This window comes from Ictalurus punctatus, chromosome 25 (assembly GCF_001660625.3).
Source record: "Ictalurus punctatus breed USDA103 chromosome 25, Coco_2.0, whole genome shotgun sequence".
NCBI lineage: Eukaryota > Metazoa > Chordata > Actinopteri > Siluriformes > Ictaluridae > Ictalurus > Ictalurus punctatus.
Window position 1 is genome coordinate 13,860,789 of NC_030440.2, and position 23,890 is coordinate 13,884,678.

At 43.9% G+C, this 23,890-nt stretch overlaps 1 protein-coding gene across 4 annotated transcripts in view; it reads left to right on the forward strand.

Moving 5' to 3' along the window:
* Positions 1-23,890, forward strand: part of arid1b (AT rich interactive domain 1B (SWI1-like)) — a 67,386-nt gene that overhangs the window by 8,321 nt on the left and 35,175 nt on the right. For 2 of the 4 annotated variants that reach the window (XM_053675860.1, XM_053675862.1), the window contains exons 2-4: positions 3,104-3,313; positions 10,961-11,101; positions 16,470-16,580. In XM_053675860.1, coding sequence (XP_053531835.1) covers positions 3,104-3,313; positions 10,961-11,101; positions 16,470-16,580 — 462 coding nt within the window. The remainder of the gene's footprint in view (positions 1-3,103; positions 3,314-10,960; positions 11,102-16,469; positions 16,581-23,890) is intronic. The other 2 variants (XM_053675861.1, XM_053675863.1) reach the window with 2 other exon arrangements.

Here is a 23,890-nt window from a genome sequence, read left to right on the forward strand (position 1 = left end):
CAAGGGTGTGTAAACTTTTGAACGGGTTCATTTTCATAAATTCAGATATTATCTTGTCTTGTGGACTTTATGTAAACATCTGTTATGTGAAATAGCGTATTCAGGACAGAACTAAATAAATAACAACATGGGAATTTTATGATCGTTTTATTTTGTGAACAGTATTAAGATTTAGCAGATTCTGCAAGGGGTATGCAAACTTTTAGGCACCACTGTATATATGATTCATGCGTAAGGTTCATAGATTTATAGTCAATTCATGAGTGAGTTATATCTCATTTGTTTGATACGCTTTATCATAAATGAGTTTTCATTTCCGAATCATTTCTATGTAAAGTGCTTTGAGATTTTGAGTCCAGCATTTTAAAGATGATTATTTTTATATTGTGATCGTGATGATCTTCTGAAGTGTCCCGTAACCTACAGGATTTCGCTGAGGTTTTTGTGATCGTTGCGGCCAAAGACACTCGATTTGACACGGAACTGTTCTGCGCGCTCTTTCGCAGTGGTGTCCGTTGGTAAACGAGAACTTTTTAGCTGTACTCGTGTTCGGAGCACCTGAATCGAAGAGGCGGTTCGGCCGAACGCGCGTCGTGACGAAGTCACACGAAGCGTCTCGACCCCAAATCCGCAGTGACTTAGAAAAATTACACGCTCTCTGAATATTGTGGAGTTTGCTTGAGTTTGCGTTCATTTCTATGATCGTAAAAATCGCGAATTTGAACATTTTAAATGTAAAAATCCATGGACTTTTGACTCTGCGTTTTCCCCTTCTCCTATTTTCTATTCTCTGTTTTAAAATCTTACCATGCTGCTGTTTTTCTAGTACACCTCAGCTAGCTACGTATTGTAACTGCACATCAGAGACGTGTTTACCGCATCCTCCAGCCAATCGTGTGATGCGGAGGTTTATTCTGGTTGCTAGAATTGATGCTACAAGTTGATTTTTCTTCAAAAATGTGTTTTTTTTCTTTTCTTTTCCCTGTATTGTATGTGCCCGTGTGTGTGTGTGTGTGAGAGAGATTTAGAAAAGGAAAGAAATGGGAGAAAAGGGAGTGAGTGAAAATTGCAGTGTGCCAGGACATTGGTTGCTGACACTCAGACTGCTAGTTTAAAGTGCCTTCACAGGCGTTCTCAATTGCACACATTTTCTGTAAGTGCCGCTCCAAATTGCCCCGAATTTGGACGTGATGTGAGAAGATTAGCTTGGATGGCTCTTGCTCTTTTTTTTTTTTTCTTTTTTTTTTTGGCGAATCCTGCTCACTGGAGAGCGAGTCTGACTCTCCTAATCAGTGTATGGCACACTGCCCTAAATTTCTGCACTCGCCGGCTTTTCAGCGTCGTCTTCAGCCCATCGAGGTCAGGAATGATGGCATGTCTGTCTGTACGAGAAGTTGTTGATTGATTTTCTTTAACTGCAGCTTTATATCACATACTGATTGTTAACGCGCTCGTTAAAACGTTAGCCTCGTTTCAGTCCCTTCAGGATTTCACGGTCGCAGAAACGAACGCCAAATCGAGGAAATCGGAGGAGCTCGCGTCTCTTCAAAATCAACGCAGATTTTCCTCAGATTTGGGCTGAGACGCGTCATGTGACGTCATCACGACGTGGATTCAGCCGTCTTTTGATTCACCGTGTGTCGAACATGAGTACAGCTGAAAGGCCTCATTTAGCCCAACAAACATCACCGTGAAAGGCCGAGCCAAACGATTTTGCGCAATCGCAATTTCGCCAGTACAAGTAGTTTTCCGCAAAATCAAGCACAAAAAAACTTCACAAATTCGTCACAAATGTTGAAAAAAGCCGCGGTAAAATCAAGAATTTTTAGCCGCAACAATCACAAAAAAAAACCTCTGCAAAATCCCGTACAGACTGATCTACAATTCCAGTCAAAGATTTGTTCTCATGATCTTAAAAAGCTTTTGATCTGAAGGTGTGTGATTAAATGATTGAAATCGGTGTTGTAGACAAAAATATAATCATGCCGACATTCATTTCTTTCATTAGAAAACTAACATTTTATTTACAAAAATTAAATAAAAATAAAAAAAGTGCGACTCCGTTATATTTTCCGAAAAGCGGCCGATACGAGTCCAACGAATCGTTTAAAAATCCTGCTCAGTAAATTCTAGTTCGCCGTATCTAGCTGCCTTGTCCCTGTCTAAATGCTACGCTCAAGCAGTCTTGTATTTACGTGAAGTAAACGTTTTGTTAGCTCAGACTTCACAAGTTGTGCGACGAAATGCTTCTCAATATGACTGGGTACATACATATTTGCTTAGCAATCAAGGCTAAGTGTAATTACAGCATTATTTTACTCATAAAGAGTCTTTTCTTATTAATTTGCAAATATATCTGAGGTAAATGTTCAAATTCCTGTCAGTTTTGTCCCTCTATAAAAGGCCTAACTTGCTAAATCGGGCTCCTCAACCGCTGGGTAGCTTATATTTGGCTGAGGAGTTAACTGAAAATGCACTACTAAGGACCAGGGTTGATTTGTGAACCGTGCTTTGTTTATCTTCTGTTTAAAAACAAAACCCAAAAGATATCTATTTATTCGGAGCTGGCAGATATGAACGTTATCAAATGTTAATTTTATGTAGCTAAGGAACAATTATCAGCCGGTGTAATTTTTTGTGGTAAATAAGATACCAATCGTTTTAGATAAACAGGGCTTGATCTATTATTGTTAAATTCATCCTTTTTTTTTTTTTCTTTCTTCTCTCGTAGAAAAACCACTTATAATGGTCTTCTATAAAGGACTTATAAACATTTAGACGTCTCTCCATACAGCAGCAAATATACCCGGTCTGGTTCACACTGTGTGTCCAAATGAACATCACTATCCTGACACTTCAAATAGAAATCTGTCATTATTAACACCTTACAGTGTATTCTTTTTTTTTTTAAATGGCAATGTGTTTTTTGTTGTTGTGTTTTTGTTTTTTTTGGTTTTTTTAAACTATCAAACATTAAATAGTTCTCAGTGCTTTTATCAGCAGGATTTGGGAATTCGAATGTTAATATTAGCAGATGTTATGTATAGAATAGGCCCTACTATATATGTACGTGATACTAATCACTGAAACTCTCTCTCCACAGGTGGCACCTATGGACGCCATGGCCATGAAGCGCTCCCAGCTTTACAGCATGGCAAACAGCCCTTATTCTCAGCAGCAGCAGCAGCAGCCGCAGCCGGGCGGAGCCTACTCCGGCCAGCCATACGGAGCTCCCGCTCCACACCGATATCCAATGGGAATGCAGGGGCGTGGCCAAGTCGGTATGGGAGCCTTGCAGTACCATCATCAACAGGTACGGACAGTTCCCAGCATGAAGCCCGGCTTCCTGTTATTGCTTAAGAGTGAGGGTTATGTACATGTAAGAGACTGAAACAGGATGAACCTGTTGTTGTGGTAGATGGTGCTGGGGGTTAAACACTTGTACTAGAGGTTTCATTCGTTCTAAAGTTTACAAGTCTATTGAACTGTGTTTATGAATGCTAAGAATGAGCATGTGCGCACACACATATATTACTCAAATAAACTATTCCCAAAATTTAAGCCGGTACGAATCGCTCCAACAGCAGTATTTCACTCCTTGAAGGAAATACCACGGGAAAGTAACGATTAGAAGAGCCGTGGTTGATGTCTCTGATCTTGTAACTGCTTAGAACAAGACGACATTTTCAAAGGTGCAAGGTTAGACTACCGAGGTCTTCATAGTAACGTCATAATAACGTCGTTCATACAGCAGCGGCGTTGAATTCTCAAATCTGATTGCTTAGGAAGTGTTGATTATTTTTCTGTACGAGCAGCTCAGATAGCGCATCACGTTTGTTCTAATATATTACCGTTTCCATACAAACGGCTTGCACGGTGGTGAAACCTGCCACATAAATGGATGCAAAAAAAAATTTGATGTGTGAAGAGTTTTTTTTTATTTTTTTTTTATTTATTTATTTTTTTAAATTTGTTTTTGTTTTGTTTTTCCCTGGAGGAGCCTCCAGCGTCAGCTCTTTCGTAACAGTCCGAGGGAAAGCTGTAATCGTGTAAGTTTTCCAATAAGGAATCGTCTTTGGGAGAGAGGGCTTTTGGTTCTGGGTAACAACAAGTTATTGTTGGAGTTATTAACGTCGAGAGAGTAAAGAGGGACCAGAGAAGGTGACTGTTTATAGCTGGTTTTTATGTAAGTAATAACAGGAACTTACTTGTTTAACTGACGTTCCACTATATTAATATGATGTGGCGTTATTTAACGAATAAGAAACAAATTTGCAGATTTGTTTTGGCACACGAGCAGTTAAAAAAATGCTGATATTGGAAAATATTCCACTTCGGGGTGGTAACACTAACTTTCTGCGTCAGGCTTCATCACACCACCACGTCATTGATTATTTTCCTATGACAGCATGACCACGTGTGCATTATTCCTTATTTAAACAGGACTTCACAAGCCATTGCAACCGTAGCGTGTCCCCCCCCCCCCCCCCTTTCACACACTGTCACACTTTTATTTTGCTAGATATTAGTCTGTTTTCCACAATCTGACTTCTTATTTGTCCTGTCAATGGGCTGCGTGTAGGAACATAGGAATTAGGCCTGTCACGAGAACTACTTCTGTTGGACGATATAGTGTCCTAGAAATAATCGTGAACCACGACGACAGTGATGTCATTTTAAGACCATTTTATGCCACTGATGTAACGATGTATAAAAGCAGAGTTCAGTTTTTGACTTTTGACATCAAATATCCTTAAAAGCTAATCAATATTTTGTCATGCTGTATTTATTCATTTCAGTCAGTTTTATTCTGAATTTAAAACGGCATCGAAATACGAGTCAGCAGCATTTTAGCTGGCGAGAAAATGCAATAATTAAAGCAGATATTCGCAAATCTTAGATGTTCACTTAAAGCTGTGAAAACTGGCCTTGTTGTGGAAAGCGGATCTCCTGGAATATTATCACGAGTTCACTGCTGTAATACAGCATCGTGAACGCTTTAGCTATTCCTTTGTCCGTGTTTTAGAGCGTTGTTACGGAGACAGCGTGTTGTGACTTGGCGTTCTACCCAGCACCTTTACTTAAGTTCAGGTTCACTTGTGCGTTGGCGTCATTTTGTGCAGAAGCGAGTTGTAATATTACGTTTATGTTGTGTGTAAACGTCTGATTAATCTCATACGTGTATTAGATGAGTTCGGGTGAGTTAATTAACCCGCTAGTAAAAGTGCTTAAGTTTACCGCTGTTCGTTCACTGCTCAGCTTTAGCTCCAGTCCACGCAGCTGAAGCGGCTCAATCCCCGACTTTATTGACTACGACTGGATTATTTGAAACACTGGAACTATTCTTTCTAGATTTTTCTTCTTCTTCAAAACACATCGTCAGTGCAGTAATATCTTGCGTGTTGTTTTTTTTTTTAAGAGTATGTTCTAACTAAAATCGGCGCTTGTGGTCGCTGCACATCTTAAATTCGACCGTACAGTTTTTGCGTCCGACACATTTTCATCTTCAATTCGACGAAAATCCGAAGTTCGTAATTTTTAAATTTGACCGCCCCAGAGCAGACGAGAGGATGAAAGCAGCACGAATGAATAAAACGTTGGCGTGTCGGGAATCTTTGCCGCCTGACTTTGCCGAGTCTTTTGTTTCATGTCGTTATTCTCCAAGTTAACCCGCGGTCACGCCAGGTTTTTCACTCCATTGACTTGACCCCCGTTCGAACGCGTCCGAAAACGGCAGACCGGAAACGCGAGCTCGTGCGTAGAATTTCTGTACTACGCCACGTTCAAATTTAAAAAAAGTTCAAATTTGGTGAACTCTGACCTGCATGATCGTATCACGTATAGACGTATGATCTATAGATAATCACTGCTTGACCTTTTTAGTAAAAAAGAAAAGAATTTCAAAAATTGAAGCACTGATTTTCAGCAGCAACGAGCTGTCCTGTACTTCACAACACAGCTTTGAAAAATTATAAACCAACTGATGTGAAAGTTTTGACGGATGATGTCGTATCCTGTTCCCGCCCATATTCGCAGATTATGATTCTAATCAGAATTTTTGAACATTACAAGTTATTACCACCCTGTGATTAGTCCCCTGAGATAGGCTCCAGGCTCCCCGCGACCCTGTGTAGGAATAGTGCTACAGAAAATGGAGGGACGGAAGGTATTACCATCGGAGTTATCAAATATGACACTATCCACCCAGTGTAAACGCATCCCATTGAATATGATTATCAAAAATCTAGCAGAAAAAAGGGACTTTGGATGTAGCTTTTGCTTTGTTCCTTATATTTATGTGTGTGCATGGTAGCTTGTGTTTCAAACCTGTTCAGCGCTGCGCTGGCTTGCAGGCTTCGTTCGGCTGCTCTCTGATAAGATTAGGCGAAAGCCTGCCTGCCTGTCAGGTGACTCTCACATTGATCGCCCTTGGTCACGGCTGAAAGATCGAAATCAGCACAAAACGTTCTCAGCTCGTGGCGTGAAGGAATGGAAAAAGACATGCTGGCCGAAAAACACATCATTACTCAACGGTCATCGCATAATTAGATCATCGGAGGCTGGAGGGTTTGTGTAATCTTTAACCTCGGGGAGGGCATCGTGTCAGCGGCGCTGTTATTTTCACTCTCGCGGGTCCAAGAGGACAATAACAACTTTTATCTGGTGTAGGATTGGATGACCAGAGGGCAGCACTTTCCACAAACTCGCCTGAAATCGGCCAGTCAGGTGCCAGGGGAACCCTGCTGCCATTCATACTGACAGTATTAGAGCATGTGCAGGTCGCACACACGCGCACACACACACACACACCCCAGCTCTGATATGGGGACGAGTTTGGAGGCATTACTGAAGTACAATACGCCGCAGCGGAAGCAGAAAACAATCTGTCTTTACGCTAATTGCATAGCTAATCTCTGTAGATTATTAAGTATTGTTCATAAGTTATTGTTCCTTTCACTTAATGCAGCATTTAATCCGCTTGAATCGAACCCTGGTGTGTTTTCCCTGTAAAGAAGCGTTTGTTCAAGCAGGTGAGCGTCTGACTTGGATGTGGACCAGAATAACCCGTCTGAAAGCATCTAAATGGGGTAGTCTCGATCCACTGCCAACTCTAGCGTGGTTTAATTGCTGTGAGAGTGATTCAAAGGAAACCAAACATGCCGTGTGTTTTTTGTAGGTTCCAGCATTTTTTGTGAGCCAGGGGATGCTGGGAAATGTGTGTGGGGCATGTCCGCTCGGCGCGTGCGGGGCATGTCCGCTCGGCGCGTGTGGGGCATGTCCGCTCGGCGCGCGTGTGGGGCATGTCCGCTCGGCGCGCGTTTGTTTACCTTTTTGTGGTGGTGGTGTTTTTCTGACCAATTAATGAAGTCGTTTTCAGCCGTACACACCCTCAGATAAATGGTTAATGATGTTTTTGGCTGGTCCGTTCGCGCATCCGTCCGAGAGCCCCGTTAGCGCAATAACTCCAGAACGAGTTTTAGAATGAATGTTTTGCAGGATTTATATGGAATTAGCATCGGGACCAGTAGATGAACTAATTAACTTTTGGAATTGATCCAAACAAGGTCAAGGTCAGAGCAAGGTCAAATCTCTGAAATAGTTTCTCTTCCATAGCTTCCTTCCTTTTTGAAGTATATTTTCAGGATCTTGGTTACTATAAGCACTAGACGTGTTGGCGGTGGAGGAATCCCTGTCCGAGTTCTACTTGTTTGCGTTTTGGTTTGATTATGCTCAGTGTGGAACCGAACCAGAAGCATAAATTTTGCTCTGATTCGGTTTCTACAAACAGACTAATGTGTCAAAGCGCTGGTTGATTCAGCTTCTGTTTCGATATCTTCTCATGTTCCTCATCCTAAGACCTACACTATTAATGTTTTTCTATTTTTGCATTATAAAGTTCAAATTTTTCCATTGTAGGTGAGTTTGAAGTAAGCAGGTTTTTCTGGGGTTTTTCTCCTCAGCATGTTAATTCTTGTCCATGATTCTCTCTCACACACACACACACACACACACACACTACAGATGTGTATAGATTTAATGCTTGCAGAATCAGTATCATATTCCGCTTTTCCACCACAGGAACTTTCCCAGGAGCTAGGGACTTTTGTTGGTACTTTTGTTGGTTTCCAATGCAAGGACAAATATTTATCCCTTGCAAAGTCCCTACTTGGAAGTTGGTACTTTTTCAGAAGACAGGAACTTTGGGGGGTGGGACTTGGGCACTGAGCATGCTGATTGGTTGAGTGTATGCAGCATTTTTTTTTTCAACCACCATTTTTAAGTCTGCTGCAGTGTGTACAGAAACAGTTGTTTATTACGATTCGAATCAACGCCACAAAGTTTCTTAAAAAATACGACCGATGACGAGGTTCAGACCGTAAGTATTTATGCCGAGGACGAAATGCAGAGGGAACTGGAAACGGTGACCCGCAATGAAAAAGTATACTTAAAAACGTCAAGTGGGTAAAGCGAGCTGGCGTTGTTCACACAGCGCAGAGAGAAGCTCGTGCCTCTCATGATGACGGAGAAGTCCGTCAGCTCCACAATAGCTGATTAAAATCTGTTTGCTTAGCATTACGAGCATTCGGAATCCGCTTTACTACCACTGCTCGTCTCTTCTCCAGCATTTTCCCAATGACCAAAGCTATACATCACAATCAACAGCACAGTCTGAATCTCCTCAGATTTCAGAAATTAGATTTCAGAAAATAGACTGTACGTTTATAAAACACGAACCCTTATCCAAAGAACAAGGAAAAATTCATTCCGTGCCCGGGAATCGAACCCTGGCCGTAGCAGTATGAACCCTTTTGTTACCTTTCAAAGGTTTATGTTCCATTCGGAGCCTGCTATGTGTTTTTATGAGCTGAGCAAACTACGTTTACATGGTTACTGTAATTTGGACAGCAGTAATCTAATTATTGACCTTATTCTGAATAAGACAATATTCCGATTAAGGCGTTTACATGAGTCGCTTTTAGTATATTCCTCTTATGTTCCTGTTTTACGTGTTATAGAACATAGATCGAGTGACAGCACACGTCATTACGTCCCCACGCCACGCCGTCCGCCGGTCCCTCCAGAATTTCACGTATCGACATACAGTTCGTCTTCGTTGTGGCACCGTATGCAGTTTTGGGAAGGGGGAACTTTTGTGTACTAGTTACTACGTTGATGTTTTGGTCATGAGGATTCATGGAAGGAGTCTCCAGTGTCAGTGCTTTGTAACAGTCAGTAGGTTTCTTGGTAAAATGAGTTTTTCAGCGCGGGAGAGAGTTGATTATTCGCTTGAGATTTGAGACGAATGATTTTGTGACGAGTAAATAAAACCTTTCTTATGTATAGCACCGCTTTGCTAGATGTTTTAGATACGTATAGAATAGTATATTGAAGGTACTGATAATTCCCTGTGTTTTTAAAGCTGATCTTACACGCAGAGTGTTGATATCTCTGAACAGCAGTGCAAGGGCACAAATTCTTCTGGTCATGAATCTCAAAATCTCTGCGTGTGTGCAGGATTGCTAGCTAAAAGGTGCTGACACATGGGTGGACTAATTAGCGGAGGGAAATGGGGTACGTGGTCGTCATAGCGACCCGTCTCTGTTTTTCTACTCGAACGATGAGCCAAAGGGGCTGTGCCAGTACCAGCTGTTCCCCCTGTTACGTAACCCTGGTTGAGACGGCCTGCGGTGAATCTGAGCTCACGGGATTACGATTTCAGCACGTGCGCACGCGCACACTTCCTCGTTGCTCATCACGAGCCTTCACGCCAAGGCAGGCAGGGATGCTGCGCTGCTATCAGTGCTGATTCCTGTTTTTTGGAGTCTGACCCTCGAGCGTTTCAGCTCCTGATTTAAAGCGATGAGAGTAACGTTCCCGACAGACACCTCTTTCTCTTTCTGTACTCAGTCCCTCGCTTAGAAGAAACTCCATCGCTCAAGAGCTCTCAGTCTTGGGAGAAGAAACCGCCAACCCTACGATTAGTGGACAACCCGCTCTGCCACCTGAGCTCCAACCGGCCGTTCCCCTTTCTCTTTCCACGTGTGTTGCATTTCCTCGCAAGATGCGGTGGATTCGCGTGCCTTCAGGCGTCTCAGAGGAAGCATGCATTTCCTTTCGCTCTCCTCGCATGTGGCAGTTGTGTGAAAGTGGAGAGAGAGCCTGCAGCTGGGATTTGGCATGACTGAAATAGCGGGGGAGGGAAAGGTGAACCGTTCGGCAGGTTCGCCTAGAAATCACTGTAATCAATCTATCCGAGAGAAAATGGAGCCGGTGCTAAATAAATGCCAAGTAAGTAGGCTAGGACGTGATCCGACTGTGGGCTTCAGGGCCGTGTAGATTTGGAGCCGCATTTCGACTGAAGGAGATTATAAATAGTGTTTTATAATTGGGAGAGCAGCGTTTTAATTTTTTTAACGGAGATGAGAATGAGAGCAGGGCACGGGCAATGAGAGACAGGTTACCGTGGCGACCCTTCTGTAAACAGTGTAAGAGTTTTAATTTTTATTCAAGAATCTCATTATAACTTCTTTTTTCTTCTTCGTCTTCTCTTTTCTTTTAAAGATATTTCCCAGCTAAACAAAATGACTTCCTCTTCACTACACTACACTTGGTATAAGGGTTTGCTCCAGAGCCTACATTAGTGCACCGTGTTCTCAACAGAACACTGTTTGAGATTCAGAAATAAAAGAAATGAAAGTTGTATATAATGACTGCATGAAAATAAACTAATTACTAATTTTCTTAATTCGAAAATTATTAATTGAAAAATATAACATGTATAACATGCCTTTTTTTTTTTATTTTATTTTTTTTACTTAAGACCTTTTTCCTCAATAAATAGCAAGGGAATGATGATTAAGAAAAGATTACAGGATTGTTGGTTAACTAAGCCATAAGCTGGTGGAGAGGGTAGCAGATTGGGTAGCAGTGTAGTTGATGGGGTGTATTTGACCTCCAGCAGGTACCGGCGCAGTACGGACAGCAGAGCATGGGTGGGTACTGCCAGCAGGGTCAGCCTCCGTACTTCAGCCCTCCTCATCAGCAGCCTGCAGCTCCCTCTCAGCCTCACTACATGCAACCACGAGCTCCTCCACAGCAGGTAAGAGCCTTCATGCAGCACACCTTACACACGCAGCGGAGACGCAGCTTGGACGCAGACGGAGACGCAGCTTGGACGCGGACAGAGATGCGGACGGAGACGCAGCTTAGACGCGGACGGAGACGCAGCTTAGACGCGGACGGAGACGCAGCTTAGACGCGGACGGAGACGCAGCTTAGACGAGGACGGAGACGCAGCTTAGACGCAGACGGAGACGCAGCTTAGACGCGGACGGAGACGCAGCTTAGACGCGGACGGAGACGCAGCTTAGACGCGGACGGAGACGCAGCTTAGACGCGGACGGAGACGCAGCTTAGACGCGGACGGAGACGCAGCTTAGACGCGGACGGAGACGCAGCTTAGACGCAGACGTGGACCGAGACACACAGACTCTCAGCAGAGACGCAGCTTAGACGCAGGCGGACCCTCAGCGGAGATGCAGGCGGACCCTCATCGGAGACACGGACGGAGACGCAGATGGACCCTCAGCAGAGACATGCAGTGGAGACACAGACCGATACACATCAGACAGAAAAACACTAAAACACTCATATATATATATATATATATATATATATATATATATATATATATATATATATATATATATATATATATATATATATATATATATATATATATATATATATATAAATAAATATAATAGGGGTGTGTGTGTATAAATGTATATACATACATACAGGTGCATCCAAAAAAAATTATATTGCGGAAAAGTACTTTTTTTTTTCTATAATTAAAATTTACAAACGGCAACTTATGATATTCTAGATTAATTACACATAAAGAAATATTTTCGGGAAGCCTTTTTTTTTATCTCGATGATTATAGCACATGGAAATATCAAATATCTCAAAATATTAGAATAAAAAATTGAGATATATAATACACACACACATACATAATTCAATCTGACTGGTTCCATGTGACTATAAGCCTGTGTGTGTGTGTTTCTTTTCTTTTTTTTTTACTCCTGTGCGTACACAAGCACGTGTGTGTGCGCACACGAGGCTGCAGTAACAAAAGCGACCTTGAGTGTGGAGCTCTCGGGGCCGTGCATGTGAGTGCTAACAGCGAGAGCACGCTGCTCGTATCCCTGAGCCACTGTTTCTACCGCTTTCTCCTGTTCTGTAGCTCGCCTAAGAAACAAGTCCATATTCCTCCTGTGTGTCCACCGCCTCCAGCCCACTCTTACAGAAAGCCCAGGAACATCGCTAAACCTTTGCTGTCATTAAAAATGCCAACACCTGTGAAGATACAGAAACATGCAGTTTGTTGACTCCCTCATTTCCTTTCGCCATCGCTAACAGCTAACCAGCTAGTTAAAGTAGCTCACGTTTGTCACTGGTAGACCAGAGTGGGTTTTCAGAATCATCAGATCATATTTGTAGAGATTTATTTATTAATACAGCTAAACGTTTCCTATTTATTTCATAATTCCTGGATATCAATCGAGGCAGAAATGTCACTCCATATGTGGTGCTATGCTGGCGTTCCTAAAGCACATGGCGTATTATTTTCAGCTGTCCCTATCTATCTCAGCTGGTATAGAAATCTGAAACGGGAGAGCGTGGAGCGATCTGCTCCGCTGAACGCCGTACACGATGTCCTGCTTTGCAGTGTTGCAGCTCAGTGCTGAATCAGATCCTCCTGTGGAGGAGTCGCTACACAAGCTGTTCTCTCTCGGCTTTGGAAACAGACTCGTGCCCTGCTCTGTGCCAGGCGCGAGGCTCGGGCCTGCAGCACCCGGTCCTTGTACGCAGTTAGAGGCGTATACAAATAAAGCAGCACGCTGACCTGACCTTGAGTTCACGCTGTGTTCTAGAGTTGCGTCGTGATCAGGACTGTTCGTCAGGAACACCGTCAGAGAAGAGATAGAGCACATTCATACTCTGACAGAAGTCCACCATCTATCAATCCAAGGTTCCTTCTAGGACTGATTAGGCATGTGACTTAGAGCTAAAGATACTATACATGTATCATATCATATATAGTCTCTGGACTGGAAAGACGTCCAGTCTGGAAAACAATATACACAACTCTTCGAGTACAAGTCTGCAATAATATACCAGAATATTTTTTTTCCCACGCTGTTTGGACTCGTACTATGGTAGTTGTAGTTTAAAGTAATATTTTGGCTAAAATGCTGCAGTTTAAATTATGAGCACATTAAAGTGTTTTTTGAACTTGGATGCATGTAAATCTATTGTATGCGTCCTTTAAAACAAAATCAGGAACGATTTCAAAACCATAATAAAGACACATTTATTATTAAGAACAATCCAGGACCTTTTTTTTTTTTTTTTATGTCAAGCTACCGTAACTGCTGTAGTACCACGTCTACACACTCTTCCTCTGTTTTACAAGGGGTAGAGCTGCTCAACAATTTCTTTCCGTGCTACGGAGATTTGAGGTTTGCTGAAAAATAGTGTTTTAATAGGGCCGCTGAGATTAGCAAACATAATCGACTAAGATGATTATGAAAATTGGTCGACGTGTATTAAGTGATCCAAGCACGTTCTGGCCTCACCCCTTAGTGAAGGAGGAAGACCAAAACCATTGGGACCCTCAGTTCTTGTTTCCAAGGCGATATACTGAATCTGGTGGTAAAAAGTGAAGCCTTACTTCAGATATTGCCTCATGTCCTGCTTTCTCAGTAGCCCTTCTGAGTTGCGAATGAACTCCGAGCTTGTTTAACACCGTGTCTTGTTGGCCAAGTTTGAAGTCAATACATAAGTGTCTCTGACAAATGGCCTCACTTCCTGTTTGGTGATTATGCTTTGATTTTTAGTTTGTGCGTTATCGATGAACCGCCCCGTGTATCAAAAATCAGAGAAAGATGCTTTGTTTACAATGTTGTGTTCCAAATTTGGTAGTGATTGGATCAAATCTGTAGTACAAGAAGCCGGGGGTGGGGGGAGGGATAACATAAATATTCAAAATAGACGGATAATCAAATATGGCGAAAATGAACATTGCTGTATCCGTTGAACTCGGCATGACCAACAGCATCAGAGGAAAGTGTTGCATTTCTATGAAGTTGTGCTTTCCAGATAAACATAAACTCCCATCTGGAAGTGTAGTAGTAGTAATAATAATAATAAGCGGAGAAGAAGAATAAAAGGTGCCAGCATACCTTCAGTGCTTGGCCCCTAATTAAACTTGAATGTAACACACTACTGAAGGAGCTGTGAACAGCTGTAGCGTTGTTTCTGTTTCTTTTCACTGTATAGCTTCCCCAACCCCGCCTTTTTTAATGAACAGGAGAAACAGATGGACTGATTTCGCTCCTAACATACTCGCCGCATGCTTAGATGATAAGTCAGGAGCAATCAGATTGAACACGGGGGGGAAAAATGGGGTCTGGCGCCGAGTTTAGCTGAACTTCGGCTGAACCCTTGAAAGCGTGACGAATGGAAAACAAGAGGGTGAGCTGCACTCTCTTCTTTCTGCTTGCTTTGTACTTTATATAAGAGTTAAAACATCTGAACACCAATGCACACCTTTAACACTGTAGAAGAAATGCGACACAGAGGGGGGGGGGGGGGGGGGGGGGGGTGTTTGGGGGGTTGGGAAGAGAGTGGCCTGAAATGTTGCGTGAGGTGTTAACTCGTTTAAACCAAAAGCTGCTCCTGCTTGGTGAGTGGTACAACCTGAAAGGTCAATGTTTGTCTCGTGTTATTTAATGTCTCTTGAAGCAGCTTGATAAATTTGTGAAGGTTCGGTCAGTGTAATGAAATATGTTCTTAATGTGTTAATAAAGTTGTTACGCACATACTTGGACTTATCCTTCCATGCTAGGTAGCACATCAAGCAGTAAGTTCTCTCCAGCATTCCCGGTCTCCAGACAGGGTCTCAGTGTCGTCCCGTGTGACGTTCGTTGCCCGCAGGTCTTGGATGAACGTTCTTCTTCACATGTTACAGGGGTTGTTGCTTGGCACCTGGTGCTACCCATGTCATTGCAGTCTTGGGGACCCGATGGTTCCCCGTTTGGAGGACGTGTCCAGCCAGTCGGAGTCTTCTGATGTGGAGCTTGTACATGCCACTCCTTTTGTAGCACCTCTTCGTCGGTGATATGATTGCCATATCGGATCTTAAAGATTCGGCACGGGCACATCTGCTGGAAGACGTCGAGATTCTTGTCGATGCCTTCCTGGCCTCGCTCTAGTAGTTTGCCATCAGTAACACAATGCAGCTATACAGATGGTGATGGATGGCGAGGATCAGATATTGTTCATCCTCTGAAAGACGGCTATCGATTTTCCAGTGCGGTGTTTGACATCCACCTTCGCATCCCCATTCTGGGAGCTCACGCCACCCAAATATGTGAACGACTTCCCCACCTCTTCCGGCCGCTGCGGTCCGACTACAATCCTCCTCGTTCTACCCGCGACTTTTCATCACTTATCCTAACACCAACTCCGCTTACTTCTCTACCCTGGTTGGTCGTCGCAATTTGCAGCTTCTTCTAGTCTTCCTCAAACAGGACGAGGTATAGGTACACATGTACCTGTACGAACTTATTATTTAGAAGTCTAAAGAGAAGAAAAGCAAAAAGGAGTGTAAAAACATAACCACTAGCTCGATTTCTCAAAAGAAATCGCGGTGCTCGATCACGGGGAATAGTTTGGCCGAAGAAACGACACGTACAGCCTGGACAAATGGTATATATTTGTATCGCTAGCGGGAAGCTAGCTAGCTAGTAACGATGCAGTAACAATATTATGATAACTGAGATAATACGGGTCTTTACTGTGCGATCTTTATTTAGAATAACAGTTACAGGCTCATGGTAGGACGGATGGCATACACTCTGTCTGTCTCTCACTCTCTGTGATTGACAGGAGACAGCGACGCAGTGACTGGGAGCTCATCAATGCAGAAAGTGCAGAAATATGTATTTTTAATAATGTCTGACGTTACTCCCACTGAGCCGTAATGTCATGACCGCAGTGTAAACAGCAGCCTGTGGGTGTGATCTTGCTGTGACCCAGTTATCACGGTACTCTTCCACACACGCATACATTTCCAGATAAATGTCAGACTCTGGCATGCTTGGAGTCCCCCCCCCCCCCCCCCCCACTACACACCCTCCCTCTCGTCCTCTACTTTTCTGCTCTTTTGAATGGATGTTACACAGCAGTGGGGTTTGTGTACTCCGGTGTATGAAGCACATGGCCAACAGCACTGAGACAACACGTTCCACAGCTTGTGTATGCGTGTGCCACGTTACATCCGAGCGTAGATACCGATGCCGCTGTAGACTCTCCGTCTTTCTTTTAGTCCACATGTGTACTCTGCTGTTTCACAACACAAGTTCACACACGACAAACCTTCTGCCTTTGTACAGGATGCTCCTCAGGAGGCGTACGGCAGCAGAGCCCAGCCCGCTATGACTCCCGGGAAGCCCAACCACGACGAGATGGGCCTGAACCAGCAAGAGCGGCCATCCAGCCTTCCGGTGAGTTCTAGCAGACCTTCTCGACACACCAGGTCTTTGGATCTATACCGAATTCTCTATACGTTTCCGTGCTAATAATAAAGTAGGACACACCTACTCGGAGAAAGGGTTTCCTTCATTTTTACAGGCGCTGCTTCCTTCGAAGACATCAAAAGACCAAAAGCGTCTTTAAATACGAGATTAAATGTTCTTTGCGTAAAAGTGTCCATGATTTCAAGCTTTGTGAAATGGTTACCTCGCTGGCTGCTGTAAAAAAAAAAGAAAGAAGAAACGCTGCAAGACCTTTGGACTGTTGTCTTTGTTCAGAGAAAAGCAATACTCATCTAAACATCTAGGTTTAAGATCATTTTATCTGAAAACGAGTTCATCCATGGTCAAATGCAGTGCCAGGGAATACATGGAGTTGGACAAGTCTTGCATTGTAATGGAAGATTAATATAAAAAAAAAAAAAAAAAACCACCAGGGAGTATGACCAGAGATGATCTGAAGATGAACGAGATCGTTTAGGATTTTTAGGTCTGGTTTGATTTTTAGTCTGTTCAGCTCTATTCATGCGTGTGCAAAATATTGTTACTACTGTGGAAATATGATGTTTTACTTTGTACCGTGTTCCCCTTTTTCATTTTGCCCTTTAGCAAATGGAAGAGTGCGCCATTTAATGTTTGAGCTCGCAAAAATCGCAACTCGAGCAGTGCCAAAGCTTCAATTTAGCCCCATTTTGAACATCCTGAACTGTAGGAAGCCTGTAATCGTCCGATCACGTAGCACCGAGCATCTAATGAGTCACAGTGCTGGCCAGAAGAGGATGGGCTCCCCCTGCCGAGTCCGGCTTCCGCTCGGCATTTCTTCCTCCTTGGCTACATCGTACACGGTTTCTCTTCTTCATGGAGTTCTGTATTTTATCATACTGTGTCCAGTTATAGTACCGAGGCACACTGTAGTTCTGTGTATTTACACACAGATGTGCCGGGAGCATCGTCACTCAGACACACGGCTCATTTGGATCGGAAATGTGCTTAAGAAATGCATTTTGGTGTGGCGTCAGTGAGAAGGAGAGGAGAAGGGCTGTGTTTATGCATTCTTCTCTGACTGCAGAACTTCCTCCGCTGGCTGTCTGCTCACTCTGTGCTGAGCTGTCGGCGTGCCATTGGGCGCTCAGCCTGTCTCTCGGTGAGCTCACAGACTCTCAGCCAATCAGATGCGTCAAGGCATACTTGCTTTTATATTTACATTCATGTTTTCAGGCCTTTATTTGCTTGTGTTAATACAGACCTATACACTTTAGTACATCTTGTCTCACTGGTTTTATAAAGCTCTGCGTACAGAAGACATCATGAGATTCATCACTTATGTTGCCTCTGAATTGGTCAGTGAAGCAAGTGTGGTCTCTCTACCGGTCAGTCCCAGTGAAGGAGGCGTGGCCTCTGTACCTGTCGGTCCCAGTGAAGGAGGCGTGGCCTCTGTACCTGTCGGTCCCAGTGAAGGAGGCGTGGCCTCTGTACCTGTCGGTCCCAGTGAAGGAGGCGTGGCCTCTGTACCTGTCGGTCCCAGTGAAGGAGGCGTGGCCTCTGTACCTGTCGGTCCCAGTGAAGGAGGCGTGGCCTCTGTACCTGTCAGTCCCAGTGAAGGAGGCGTGGCCTCTGTTTGTCGGTCCCAGTGACTGTGGAATTACCACTTCAGTGTTTCCAATAACAGCACATCACAAAATGTTTTAATCCTGTTGTACCATATCAGTGTAGAACATCTGTGAGACAAGTTAGATCCTGTTATTACTTGCATCACAGCAGCTACAGTGCTGTGAAAGTGTTTTTGTGTATATCTCGTACTAAATTGTTTCAGAAATGGAACAAAATCTAAGATAAAACAAAAGCAACCCGAGTAAACCCAAAACACAGTTTTAAATGATAACGTTATTTATTGAAGCAAAAAAGTTATCCAGTACCAACTGCATATATAATGGGGTTCAGCTGGACTAGATACAACCAGGCCTTATTACTGCAAACCCTATTCAATCAAATCAACACTTAAATAGAACTTTTTCAACAGCATCAAGTTGGTTAAAAGGTCTTACCAGTAACACACTATGTTATGATCAGGGATGAGGAATCATCAAGTGAAGGGGAAGAAGGTGATTGAAATACATCAGTCTGGGATGGGTTGCAAAGCTATTTCAAAGGCTCCGGGACTCCAAAGGACCACAGTGAGAGACATTATCTCCAAATGGAAAAACTTGGGACAGTAGTGAACATTCCCAAAAATGGCATCCATGGAAGTGTGATGAGGTGAAAACCACTGCTAACCAAGAACATCATTAAGGCTCATCTGAAGTTTGCCAAAACACACCTTGATGATCCTCGAACCTTTTGGGAGAATGTTCTGTGGATTGATGAGTCGAAAGTTGATCTGTTTGGAATACAGGGTTACATCCCGTTACATCTGGCGTAAACCAAACACAGAATTGCACAAAAAGAACATCATACCTACGGTCAAGCATGGTGGTGGAAGTGTGATGGTGTGGGGATGCTTTGCTGCTTCAGGGCCTGGGCAACTTGCAATAATTGAGGGAAACATGAATTCTGCCTTCTACCAGAAAATCTTAAAGGGGACTGTCCGGTCTTCAGTCTGTAAATTGAAACTCAAGTGCAACTGACTTTTGTAGCAAGACAGTGATCCAAAGCATAGGAGTAAGTCCACCTCTGAGTGACACAAAAAAAACCCCCAAAAAAACGAAGAAGCAAAATTAAAGTATTGGAGCGGCCTAGTCAAAGTCCTGACTTTTGAGATGCTGAGATGCAGAACCTTAAACAGGCATCTAAAGCTCGAAAACCCTCCAGTGTGTCTGAACTAAAGCAGTTCTGCAACGAAGAGTGGGCCATAATTCCACCACAGTGCTGTGAAAGACTGATCTCCAGTTATCGGAAATATACAAACCTGTGACTTGCATTAAAACTGCCACTACTGTCAGAGCTGCTGTTAGACAATTAATCAACACTAATCGGAAACAAGCGTTGTGGTGTAAGAAGCAGTAACACTCTTCTATCAGGTTCCAGCAGTTGGAACGTTGGTCAGGGGCGTGCCTGCTTTGGCATAATGGGTGTAATGGGATTTTATGTGAAACCGCAACATGAAGCAATTTACTCGCTGTTTAAAAAATAAATAAATAAAAAAGTGATGGTTTTGAAAAAGACCACTTGGCGTTTTCAGAGAAAAGGAGCAGAGGCAGTGCTTGTGAAACACAGCAGCTTCTCTCCACTGAGCTATTTTTAAACCTCCATGTGTCACTCTGGCCCAATGGCCCAGTGAACCCTGCCAAGAAGGAGGAGGAGTAAGATGGAAACTGTGTGTGTGTGTGGCAGGCATTCAGAATCCTGCGACTCATAACGTCAGCAGTAATGTTACTACAGGTCAGACCTGAAGCATAACTGACAGCGAGTGTTTACATACGGCTTCTTTCATCGCTCATTAGTGCACGGATTTGCCTGCAGGCTGAATATTTTTTAATCATATTTATCGCTGTGATCCGAGCTCAAACAGTTTCTCCCACTCGCACTCTCTTATTACTCTGCTGGTAAGAAGAAAGTTAGTTGTTATTGTGGTGTTTATTTAAGCGTGTCTAAACACAACGTCTTCCCTCTGAAGTCCGAGCCGAAGCTTTGAAGTCGGGATGCTACGGGTGGTGTTGCCATGGAGACACTTATGGATGTGCATGGGGCTCCTCTTGATGCCTCATCAAATTATGCTTCTAATGGAATTTTTAATCAAGGAGCTGAGTTTAAAAAAAAAAAAATATGAATAAGTCCCAGTCAAGGAGGCATGGCCTGTGTGCCCGTCAGTCCGAGTCAAGGAGGCATGGCCTGTGTGCCCGTCAGTCCGAGTCAAGGAGGCATGGCCTGTGTGCCCGTCAGTCCGAGTCAAGGAGGCATGGCCTGTGTGCCCGTCAGTCCGAGTCAAGGAGGCATGGCCTGTGTGCCCGTCAGTCCGAGTCAAGGAGGCATGGCCTGTGTGCCCGTCAGTCCCAGTCAAGGAGGCATGGCCTGTGTGTCCGTCAGTCCCAGTCAAGGAGGCATGGCCTGTGTGTCCGTCAGTCCCAGTCAAGGAGGCGTGGCCTGTGTGCCCCTCAGTCCCAGTCAAGGAGGTGTGGCCTGTGTGCCCGTTGTTTTACGCACCAACACTCTTGTGTTGGTGAAAATCCTAGTAGCACAGCTGTTTATGAAACACTGGAACCAGTCAGTTTGGCACCAACATCCATGCCACAGTCGTCGTCACTGAGCACAGTGGCTTAGTGGGTAGCACACTTGTCTAGTACTCCAGGGTTGTGGGTTCGAAACCTGCCTCTGGAGTTTGCAGGGGCTTTCTCCGGGTACTCCATTTTCCTCCCCCAGTCCAAAGACATGCGCTGTAGGCTGATCTGCATTTCTAAATTGTCTGTAGTGTGTGAATGGGCATGTGAGTGATTGTGATCATGTCCTGTGATGGCTTGGCACCCCGCCTAGGGTGACCCCCACCTTATGTCCCGAGTCCTCCGTGACCCTGTGTTGGATATGGAAACTGGGTGGATGGTTTGAGGTGAACATTACCTGAAGCTCTTGACCTCTATCTACATGTTTGAGCAGGTGTACATTTTGTCTGATTAAAGTCCGGTGGTGGCCGCTGATTAGTTAATCAATCATTTTTAACCTTGGGTGTCTTTTGGCTGTCACCGCACTCCTGTCATGAAAATCACTCGCAAAAGTTTAAAAACGTCCTTCTGAGTGCTCCATAAACGTAGGTGGAATTTTTTTTTTTCTTCATTTTTTTTATTGTATTGCTGTCGTAGCAGCACTTTAGAGACTGGCGCAGACGTCGTTCTTCCTCCGTGCCGATGTCCCTCTTGTAAAACCTTTACAGAAGCTTGTAAATATTTTATAAGCCGTTAAAGTGTTACTGTGTAAGGTTTTGTTCTGGTTTACTCCGCACAGTAAGACTTCATAAAATCAGAATCCAGAAAGAAGAGAACGTGACCTTATTGTACCAAAGTGGTCTTGCACAGCTTTCTGAACTTTTATCCACGTAAAGCCGGTGCACACCGTGCGATTTTAATAGTCGTTTGCGGCTGTTGCTTGTCGGACTGTACAAACACGATCCCCGCTGTAAGCCACGTCACACTGTAGGATCTCAGTTGTCATTAATGTCAGTCAAGACGTGAAAAACGGACGCACAGAAGAAGACTCGTATGGAGTAGGAGAAGCCACGCTACAGGACTGTGCCTCAAATCTTCCGACACTGACAGAATTTAATCAGAGCATTTGATCGCAGTGGCCGTTAATCGGCTGTCGGGGAACACGTCAAACTAGCGATCAAAGACTTCAGATTTTGGCCAAGGATTATAGGAATCTTTCAGGATTCTCAAAATGTGTCTCGGACAACCAAATGGTGACCAAAATCGTACAGTGCGAACCCGGCTTACGACGACAACCCTGACAAAACTGTTTTGTGGCATGTAACCCCCCCCCCCCCCACTGTTTTGTGGTATGTATCCACCCCCCCCCCCCCCAACTCTTTTGTGGCGTGTAACCCCAGTACACCAGTAACACCAGTAAGACCAGTAAGAGCCCTAGTTGTTGTCTTTCCACTGTGAAGCATGTATTTTAGGCTTGCAGGCTTCAGCGTGGCTCTCTGGCTATGTCACTGTTTTGAGATTTACATTCTCTTCACTTAACTGCATTTTCATTGCGGTGGCGTCTGGCTGCTCAAAGCCAAACTCAACGCTCCACTCCTGTGGCACTGGTCATCCATCACTTCCACGATCATCATTAGGCCTGCGGCTGAGAAATGAGAGCCTGACAGGAAAATGCTTGACGGTGTGCTATTAAAGTGTCCATTAAAAGTAACATTATTGTTGTCTTGGCGTTATGGACGTCTATAGGTCCAATGTGAATGAGAGAGACCCAGTGGAAGTAGTGACGATGATGCAAATGCTGGACTCAAAAATTCCGCAACACTGTTACAGCAGAGACTCGGCCGGCGATCTACGAGATGACGAGCGCGATGGTGTTCGCGGTGTCGGTATGAAAGCTGAAGCTTTGGAAGCTGATGAAAGAGCCGAACAGAGTAAATGACTAAAGTACCGCTGCATTGCTGTCTTCAGGTAGAGATCAAACGCTCACTGCAGCACCAGCAGCAGGTAGTCTGGTGTGGTATTATGGGAAATGTAGGACACTGTTCACCAAAGTGAAATGGAGTTCGGAAAGAATATTTCGGAGGATTGGCGAAAATAGAGTCGTATTAACTCATTTCATCCTGGCTCATCTAAAGCAAGAGAACCAAATGATGGAGGTCAAGCCACGTGTTTCTACCATGTTGGACTTGGCCACACGATGACGTCGTCTCATGTTTTTGGGAAACCAGAACCCCCAAGGTCCATCGGTGCCCGTTTTGGGTCAGCTCTTTAATATTTTGGATTGTGCAAAAGGAAAAACACCATTACATACCACATTAGCGTTGAAGTCAATTCATGAAAGCGTGCTTGAATAGTATGAAGAAATGAGAAACTGTAAAATGAACATTATTAGTGGAGAATTGGGAAAAAAAAATACAGAAAAAAATACACATTTGGAGTCTGCTGCCTATTATTAAGTGGATGAATAAATGTGTGTTGCAGCAGCATGGCAGCTTGTTCTCTGTAGAACACACACACACACACATACACACACACGCGTTTCGTTTATCTCTCTCTCAGCTGTCATCTCTCATGCTGAACCCACATTGTTTTGGTGGTGGTCCTCCTGCCTGGAATATTTTTAGCTCATGGAGAATTGATGTTTTGTGCTCTTTACCTGGCACTTACAGCTTCACTGCAGGGGAGGTGTGTCTGTGTGTGTGTGTGTGTGTGTGTGTGTGAGAGAGAGAGAGAGAGAAATTGATGCTCTCTCTCCTGGACGTCATCCTGTGTTAAAGAGAATTTGAAATGCTCTTGGCTTGTATTTCTTTGATCAAAGCGTTCCTGTAGAAGGAGGTTGAATGAAACATGTGCATGATGATGATGATCTGATGAGATCACTCGAACACCTCGAACAGATCTTTGCTCAGAAACACAAACCACCTCGCAGCTGCCTGAGTGACCCGAGAGGTCTGATCTCTCCGGCTCCTCTCACACTAGCTGTATCCCTGCAGGCACAGCACTCGAACCGTGCTTCTAATGAAGGGTTCGATTCACAGAGCTCTTCAAGGTCTGGGTCTGTGAAGTCCTTCTCTCGCTCTCTCTCTCGCGCTGTGTTGTTTTTCTTTTTTCTAAATAACATTGCAGCGGTGGAGAACATTTGCAAGCTAC